Source organism: Carex rostrata, chromosome 7 (assembly GCF_964058835.1).
Source record: "Carex rostrata chromosome 7, lpCarRost1.2, whole genome shotgun sequence".
In the NCBI taxonomy this organism is placed as follows: domain Eukaryota; kingdom Viridiplantae; phylum Streptophyta; class Magnoliopsida; order Poales; family Cyperaceae; genus Carex; species Carex rostrata.
Window position 1 is genome coordinate 6,859,496 of NC_135924.1, and position 9,279 is coordinate 6,868,774.

Genomic DNA, 9,279 nt, shown 5'->3' on the forward strand with positions numbered 1-9,279 from the left:
CAACGATTTTATTTTGAATTTTAAGATTTAAATTTTGAGTTATTAAAGTTTTTAAAAATAGAGACATTTGAACCCTCCTCATAAAACAACTATGGCTCATAAAACAACTATGGCTTCTGACAACAAGGGAAAACAAAATAAAAGCTTTGCAATAATATAACTATATAGATAATAAATAATTCACCTCTCCAATCATTAAATAGACTTGGAAAGGGTACATCAAGCACCACACAATTAATAAACTAACAGAATTATAATCTCTGGCAAATGCAACCACTGTCTCTGTGCCAGTTAACAAACTCACTACCACCTAAATAATTACATTTTCACGCCTCGATGTGAGGGGCCCGCCTACCATAGGCTACATGAAAGACCCTAAATAAACTGGTCATCATGTCACAAGCCCCCAACCTAACTCAATTTACTCTCTCACACATAAAATCAAAAATTAAAATTACAACGACATGTCTGACAATTTAAATCACCCGAATTTGCTGCTATTCAACTTACCCCACCACTTCTTCTTTGCCTTGTCAGGACTAATCTCGTAAGTGCTGATTTTATTCAAAACCACCTTAGTTTCCCTTAACCTTAAAGAATAATCCTTCTTCCATGACTCAAAACTCTGTTTCAAACGCTTTAATTCTTTATCTGGGTTAATAGTAGCTTCGACATGACCCGATTTAACTTCAACCAAAAATTTTGCGTCGTCAGCAAATACTTGTGTCCTTTGTTCAAACTCGTCAGCCAGTCGAGTAACCACACTTGCACCTGCACTCATGCTGGGGCGGGACCCAGTATCAGTATGCATCCGGGCCCCACTGTCCCAGCTCTGGTCAACTGAAGCATCTGACGCGCGTGCTGGGTCATCCATTGCAAGACTCCTTTTTGCAATTGTGAGACTGGACTGGAGGGACCGCATCTGCTTCTGCCACATCTCCTCCATTGTTTTCATCTTGTTCTCATATTCTGACCAGCGGTTCTCATACTGCTGTAGCTTTTGGTGTAGCATCTCATTTTGTTCGTCCCTTTCTTTTAGTGAAGCCTCAGATTTTATGATTCTTCGTTGTAGTTCTAAGAGGAATGATGCCTTGACCAGTATATCATCAGATCCTGTGGCCTGGAAATTTTGACAATGTACTTTTTGAATAAGAAAATCGCAGGGCGATTAAAAAAAAAACACTACAATAATTTGGCTCAAAAAGAGTCTCTCCAAAAAAAAAAAAAAAAAACAAGGGAATAATTACCATTTTTGCTTCAATTTCTTCAGTGAAATTCAGCAGAGGAACATCAGTGGAGCACCTTCTGACGAGCCCAGCACGAATAACTGCCATAAACAAGGAAAAATTTAAAAAAAAATCATGATCCAAATGTAACCAAACCATAAATAGTGTTCAAAGGAATGAGATCAGAGAAATTATTACCAGATTGTAGCAAAACTGAGGCAGCACGAATTTTGACGAAGTTCTTCCTAGCAGCCCATCGTCTGTAATATTTCTGTATAATATATGTTGCTCTTGTTTTCTTACGCAAGCTTGAAACCATGCGCCTAGCATTCACACCTCTTATAACTATAATCAACAGCATCAATATTAAAATGTGAGATGTAAAAATCAGCTGTAAGGGCATATAAAGTTTTGCTGTTATATTCACACCCCATGTTATATTGACATGACAAGAAGATCATGCATCATGACTATTGGGTTACTTTCAAATAATGTAAATACTAAAATTAGGGTTAAATAAAGCAAGAAGGGAATTTTGGCAAATTTGGCTCTAACCCACTCTATATATCAACTAAAAGAGTGTCATGTCAGCTTTACCTGCTAACTTAATTTTTGATGGATAAACTTAAACAAAATCGAATAAACACAAATGACTGGTATAGTCTTGGTTTCTTATTTAGTTTGATTTTAGCTCATTTTAAGCTTCAAAATAAGAAAGAATGAAAGAAAGTTAATATGAGGTGCAATAAACTTGTCAACATTCAATGGCAATTGTTCTTTTATCATAGGAATTTGTAATGATTGGGCATCATTAAACATCTCAGCATATACTGGAGTAAGGATCGGTGAAATTTTCCGAAACAATAGATTAAAGTATATAAATGATTACATGCTTGAATTGTAACAATTGCTTTTGACTGCTCCTTTGCATGTGTACGTGCCTTGTGCCCTCTGAAACAGCTTTGAACCCTTAAAATGCCATGGAGGGTGCGATTTCTTGTATCCTCGAGTATACCAATCTATTTCCACAAAACACAAGAACAAAAGAAAGATATTATAAGCAAGGGAACATATATTAATTTGCTCAACAAGACTAGCAATATTCTGTCTCACCTGACCCGTCCGGAAAAACAATTTTGTGTACCCAACTTGGTACATATCAGGCAAGATATTAAACTGTTGAAGTATTGCAACAGAGACGCTAAGTGGATCTTTCGAAGCGACACTCTCAAGGAGAAGGAATCCATACCTGGTAGTGTTACCAAGAGGTTAATATTACATGGAAAATAAGATCTAACATGTCACTTTTCTATTTGGAAAGTAAATTGTTTCTTACCGTCGAGCAAATTTTTGGTGAGTCATTCGTGTAGGATACCCAGACCTTGATATACGTACCACTTCAAGCACGCCACAGCACTTGAGTTGTGAAAGAACTAAACCTTGCTCATAAATTCCAGGTTGTTGTAGACTGTTTGGTTTTATACACCTTATAAAGTGAGGAGTTGTACTCTCAAGCCTTTGCATCAGTTGGAACAGTTCCCCCTAGTAAGAGAAGAATACAGAGCATAAAAGAAATTGATAAGACAATCATGGTGAACAATTTCATTATGCAGTATCATTGTTGATTCATTTTTGGCATTACATTTACGGTTGTGAAATTTGAGCTCAACTTGGTTTATGTTATCCTTCTATCCTTTTGCTTTGTTTTTTAGTCAACTCAACTGTAATAGTGCTACCGGATGCATCACAGGGCATCATATAAATCAGTTGCTTATGCAGTCCTTGATTTAACAAACATATAGAAAAGAAGAGTGAGTCTATGGTAATATGCATATTATACAATGGTCCGCACTATGGACTCATATTTGTCTGTCAAGTCCAAACAGTCTATCTGAACCGTTCAATATGATCTTCATCTGAAAATGTACTTGCATACCAAATTTTACATTTTTTTTTAATTAAAATTTGGTATGCAAGTATATTTTCATATGTGATCATGTTCAACGATTCAAATTGAGAGTTTGAATCCATAGCACGGGTCGATCAATAATATGCATAAAACCATAGCCTCACTCAAAAATGAAAATGAACAAAAGAACAAAATGATAAAACACCTTGAACTTGGTTGCAACACTTAGCTTCTGTGAATCAGCTCCGCTTAATCTAAAAGGGCCTGATGTAGAATCATCTGACTGTACAAGCATCTTAGCAGCGAAGGCCTGGGGCAAGTTGCACGTACAAGCGGCAAGAAGTTGAATCAAGTCCACGTGCAACAAATCACGATTCTTTTCCAAGAAGCCAGAGGTGTCATACATAACCTCTCCAGCATAATGACTAACAGTGAATGCCTTGCCTCTCTCTCCTTTAAAACAGGGATTAGAACCAAGGTGTTGCTTCAGCTTAGTTGCGAATGTAAGATCAGTTGCATTTGGGAAGGTTGATTCTTCATCTAAGAGTGATAATAACCCTAGAGGTTTTTTCTCAAACAGGTTTAGACAGTCTTGGTTATCTTCAAAATCAACCTTTTTCCAATCTATGCCATCTTCAATATACTCTTCCTGTTCAAGCTTGAACAAGTGCCGATTGAAATGTTGCTGGAGTCTTTCATTTGCATAGTTTATGCAGAATTGTTCAAAGCTGTTTTTAGTGAATGATTCGAAACCATATATGTCAAGTATACTTATAGATCTGCCAGTTCTTCTTTTCCCAGCTCCAAGTGAAATGTTTATTTGTTCTACAATCCAGTCAAATAAACTCGCATATATAGACTTGGCAAGTGCATCTCTGGTGTCAATTGCCTGATGGAAAGAAGAACAAGAGCATGAACCAACAAGATTAAAAAGAGCTTTTGTCTTGTGACATCATGTGCTAATCATATAACACCACAATATCTTGCATGCCCCAACAAAATAAGGAATATATGAAATTCCCATTTAAATTGAGAAGGACCAGAACATAGATATTGTTGTTGTATTCTTTTAAGTACGCAATGTCCCTCTTTTCTTACCCATTTATATCAAAATTGAAGCACTGGTTGTTTGGACACCTTAAAAGAATTTTAGGAAGAGAGGATACAAGAAATTTTCCTCATGCTTTGGAGTTGAATGTATATATTTCCTATGTTTTGTAGGGATATAAGAGAGCATGTATGAAACTTTGACATTTGCAGGGTCAATGAATTATGACTTCAAATTGCTAACCACATGTACTAGGGTGTGATGATATATAAATGATTAAGAAAAGTATCAACCTGCTCAAGAGTAAGTTTTTGGACTATCTTTTCATTTCTGACAGTCATTTTGCGGGTGGAAAGAGCCATGTTTAGACTGTCAAAAGAGCATCCAAGAAGCCTTGCAACAGTATTTGCACCTATAAACAACACAAATCTATTATTACGAGTACACAGTGAAGAGAATATGAAATGGCTACGAGGCTTAGGATGTTTAGTTAGATCAAATTTCCTGTTGAATATAATTAACAAAAACTAGTTCTGTTGCAAACAGATGATTGTTACATATAACTTAGAATAATGACAGTAATTTACCTTCATCAGAAACAAGTTTGATGTGGTTTTCATTATCGATCACCTTAAATGAAATATTTCCAAGCCATAGAACAGCTGCAAGCATTGCGAATACCGTATCTTGGTCATCCTTGCTTATGTGCACTACATTCATGGCTTCCTACACAATGAGAGGTCAATAAGATGTTAAGTAAAACACCTAACACTGAACTTCATTTAAGAAAACATGTTGTGCAAGAACAAGGTCTTACCATTACAGTAAAGAACATTTCTGAATCATCTACTCCGGCAATCGAACAGCATGAGCTCTGATTAAGGTACTTGTAATATTCCGCTTTTCTCAGATTCAATTTCTCTGTTTTAAAAAGAACATGAGATGCATAAATTAGAAAGAATGGATACATTAGTTGCTTAGAAAGAAACTACTTGAAACAACAATGTATCTACCTCGAAGTGACTTGGGAGCACCGGCACAAAGCTGATAAAAAATATGGTACGACCGTTCACCATCTGTGCATTGTACAACTCTTGACTGCATAAATTTAAAGAGAGATGAGTAACATCTTTTACAAACGAAGCTTTTCTTTGAAAGAAGGGAAGAGTTTGTGGCAAACACTTACTTTCTCTAGTAGAACTGCTCATTGAAGCACGAGCCATCAAACAATTCATAAGTGCATGAAAGAGAACAACAGAAATTAGAATATTGACATTATTAGAAGGGCAGTAAAGTCAATTTACTATACCAAGGAGAACCAATTATCTTACACGTTTGTATTGTTGCGCCAGAAATCCGACCAGTGGCACCAAAATGGATCTCAATGAGCTTTCCCTGCAAAAATTGGACAAAAAAAAATTCAATCAACAAATGTAAAAGCAACGTGAGTTAAATCTGGGGGTGGGAGGGAAGACGAGAGAGAGGTTAGGGCGCTTACAAAGCGACTAGAGTTGTTGTTTCTTGCTGTCTTTGCATTTCCAAAAGCTTCTAGTATTGGATTTGTTTGCAATATCTCATATTCTATGCCGCTACCACCGCCAAGGGAAGCCAAATATTGCATTGCGATTTTAGCCGTTTCGGTTTTACCAGCTCCACTCTCACCACTTCAATAGAGGGTAAAAAATTAAGTTTCATATTTAGTTATTTACAGTGGAAAATTTATATTTGGTCCCAGATTCAGACTTACACCTAAATTAATTTTTTTTTTCTCTTATGGAACCTTAGTCATGAAACAAGGATAAGGGTTGGGAGAACTTATGGCCTCCAATTTACCTTATTATGATGGATTGATTAACTTCATCTGCAGATAAAAAAGAAAAGTTTATTAGATTTGCATTTACATACCTTACAAAAAATAAAAATGATGTCATATCGTATTTCCAACTCAGCTAACCTCTTTTCATCTCACGAATGGCTGCGTCAGCTATAGCATATACATGAGGCTTATCCATTTTTTGCCTTTTATACCCTTCTATAAAATCATATCCATACAGCTGAACTTTCTTAAAAGGGTTGATAGCAATTAACACTGGACCTGCTTTCGTCTGAACAACAAAGAAAGTAAGAATTAAAGATAGTAATGAAAGGGTAAGGATTACCAGTAACAATGGATTAACTTGGCATATGGTAACCTTGACGATTATCATACAGTGATGTTTAGATTTCAACAATTTTGGGTGCAATCAGTGTAATAAACTGTGTATATGAAAAGAATGAGAGTTGGCGAATGCTTTACTGATCATTGAAATGAGAAACTTTTACAGTCTCGTTTTGATGGTCTGTATTGTATTATCATTTGATACTCGAGTGACATAAATTTTTAATTCCAAATCAGTTTACACCTAACAACATGGCTACAACATTATTATTTGGTTTGACACTTCTTTTGCTCGGTTTGAAAAAAGCATCAAAATTGGTCTACTTAATTCATTGTCAAGAATAAACATTTAAGAAGAGAAAACATAGGTTGACTTAATTTATTGTCAAGAATAGGTATTAGAGGATAAACATGGTCATGATGGGGCACCAAAAACATGTCTATTGGATCCCTCTAGATGTTATCCCATGCACCCTCTAGATGTAATCCCATACATCTCAAATAAAAAAAGTGTTTAGTCAAACCAGTAGCAAGCTACCAGAATGTATGATAGATACTGAGATTGTTGTACTTGGTGATTGCATTTTAAAGAGAGATCTAATGCATATAGGGATAATGCTCACATATATGATGTCTTGGTCGTATCTATATTGCAAGTTGTATAGTACTGAAGGTTCGTGTAGATAACTAAGTTGCATGAGGTCATCAACTCCGTTGAGAATTTCGGGATTTGCTGGTAAGAGACTTTCTGTGCGCAATTTCAGTACCTGAATTAAAGAGAAAATGAAGTACCCAATATCAATCTTTACCGGTAAAGGTATTACCAGCATGAACCATACAGTACATTAGTCCTGTTGGTGTATCACCACTAGCAAGCAAATGCAGATACAGTACTATACATGTACTGGTATGAACAGTGGTACCAAATCCTTAACAGAAGCAGTAACAACAGTAACAAGCTTACTTTTCCTTGTGGAAGAGAAATAACAGTCTCTGATCCAGAGCTTGAAAGAACTTTGCCAAGTGCCCAATCACCATTTGACAGCTTACACCAAGCTTGTTGTGTCTGCATTAATCACCGAAAATCAATTAAACCCAAGTCATGGAAACTTTAAGTAAAATTGTTGTCAAATTAAAAAATTCAAAACACCTTTTTTGCACCATAGGAACTATGGTCATCCCATTTGGACTCATTCTGAAAAGAAAACCCAGAAGAAGCTGAATCAACACCATTTGCATCTTCTTCCAACTTCAATTCTTTAGTTTCCAAAGAAGATGTTTTTGAGATGTACGGAGACTCAGTCTCGTTTGATTCAAAGTTCTCTTCCTCCAAATCCCCCAATGGCGACATTGAAGAAGAAGAAGTAGAACTGGTAGGTAACTTGAAATCGAGGGGGAGTGACCGTATCTGCTTAAGCACGCGAGGAGCACGTGCTGATGCCTTCACGGTTCTTCTCTTTGTCACCTCCGCCGACGCCATGGTCAGTCAAAAATCAAGCTCACAATTTTTCCTCGCCGGTACCAAAATTTTTAGAAAATTCGAAGTACCCAATATTTGGAACAAAATTTCGGATAATTAACCATGTGATCGTTGGATCTGAGGTCAAATCACTTCATGAAAAATCGAAAGTACAGGTAGAAAGAACTTCAGTAGTCGTAAAGAAGCCAACCGCTTGTAGATTAATTAAATCTTCACAGATAAATCGGGGGAAATTGAAAAATCAAGGAATGATTGCATGCATGAACTGGGAGAGGATTAATTGCTCTCTTCTGATTTCTTTTGTGCTTGCTTCTATTTGCAGTTTCTTTCGTTTGTTCCCCTCTCCCGACCTCTCTCTCTCTCTTCTTTGCTTCTAATATTTTAATGCTAACATTCTTTTATTTCATTTTTTTGGGGTCCGTTCCCCTAAAGAAACACAAATTTTATATTTAAATTCGTACCGTCCAATCAGAATCAGGGCAAACCGTTAGAGCTGATTGGACGGTCCAGATCGTAACACAAAATTTGTGTTACTGTAGGCAAACAGAATTCTAATTTTTAAGGTCCTGTCCCAAAAAGTAACACAAATTTTGAGTTTATATGTGGACCGTCCGATTAGAATCAGACCAACTGTCAGAGCTGATCGGACGGTTAGTATCGAAACTTAAACTCTGTGTTACTTTAGGGGAACAGAATTCTAATTTTTGAGGATGCTAATATTCAAACGGGTTGGTGGATATAATTGGTTGATTACGTTTCGTTTTAGGAAAGTTTCTTTAAATTGTATAAATTTGCGCCGGTTTGGATTTATTGTACCAGAAAAATGTTTAATTTGTACATATTCAAATGACCTTTTTGACCCTGGTTTTGTTTCGAAAAAGGCAAATGAAATATTATACTTTGTTCGGTGTGGACCTGTTATTGATTGGCGCCTAATTTATAGTCGCCACATTATTGTGGCAACTATTGACCGCACTGTACCGTTAATTCGGGACCAAATCAAATATGATCTGACGGTTCAGATCAGTTCAAATTAGATTTAGATTTTTCGGTCAACATCTCATCGCTGAAGTTGGAACAGTTGACTGAGCCGTCCGATTTTGATCAGACGGCAATTGTAATGCAGGAACTTTTAGAAAATAGAGAGAACTAAATTTTGCTAAAATTAAGGTACATGTTGGATATTTTAATAATGTGATATCATAACTCTAATTATTAGTTAAAGAATATAGATAATTGCAAGTAACTTAACGTAAGATATAATTGACAAAAAAATGATATGAAAATGACATTCACGAAAAAATATAATGTAACAAAACGTTTCAAAATAAATAAAAATATAATATCACGAAAAAAATAATTTGATTGAGAATCTAGTGGAAGACAATAAAATGACCCAAAAAAAAAAAAAATTTGAGTAAATATTGGAGGTCCAGCCACCCAATTATTTAATATTTA

General features: G+C 35.9%; 1 protein-coding gene across 1 annotated transcript; it reads right to left on the reverse strand.

Annotated features, from left to right (window-relative positions):
- Positions 1–202: 202 nt before the first annotated feature.
- LOC144557593 (myosin-1-like) lies at positions 203–8,196 on the reverse strand. The gene is made up of 19 exons (XM_078306188.1): positions 7,492–8,196; positions 7,306–7,407; positions 6,965–7,108; positions 6,138–6,288; positions 6,017–6,044; positions 5,682–5,847; positions 5,515–5,578; positions 5,370–5,383; positions 5,197–5,281; positions 5,001–5,104; positions 4,771–4,909; positions 4,477–4,595; positions 3,341–4,024; positions 2,563–2,768; positions 2,340–2,475; positions 2,116–2,245; positions 1,425–1,571; positions 1,248–1,327; positions 203–1,120 (listed from the first exon to the last, which is right to left on the reverse strand). Exons 1-19 carry the CDS (start codon positions 7,819–7,821, stop codon positions 482–484), a joined length of 3,468 nt encoding a protein of 1,155 aa, XP_078162314.1. The 5' UTR covers positions 7,822–8,196; the 3' UTR covers positions 203–481.
- Positions 8,197–9,279: the final 1,083 nt, after the last annotated feature.

Bases quoted from the DNA above. Each gene is read 5' to 3' on its own strand.
- LOC144557593 (XM_078306188.1), bottom strand. From the start codon at position 7,821: ATGGCGTCGGCGGAGGTGACAAAGAGAAGAACCGTGAAGGCATCAGCA. The intron at 4,910-5,000 runs GTAAGACCTTGT...CTCATTGTGTAG, and splicing joins AAATGTTCTTTACTGTAATG to GAAGCCATGAATGTAGTGCA. The intron at 1,121-1,247 runs GTAATTATTCCC...CAAAATTTCCAG, and splicing joins AAGAAATTGAAGCAAAAATG to GCCACAGGATCTGATGATAT.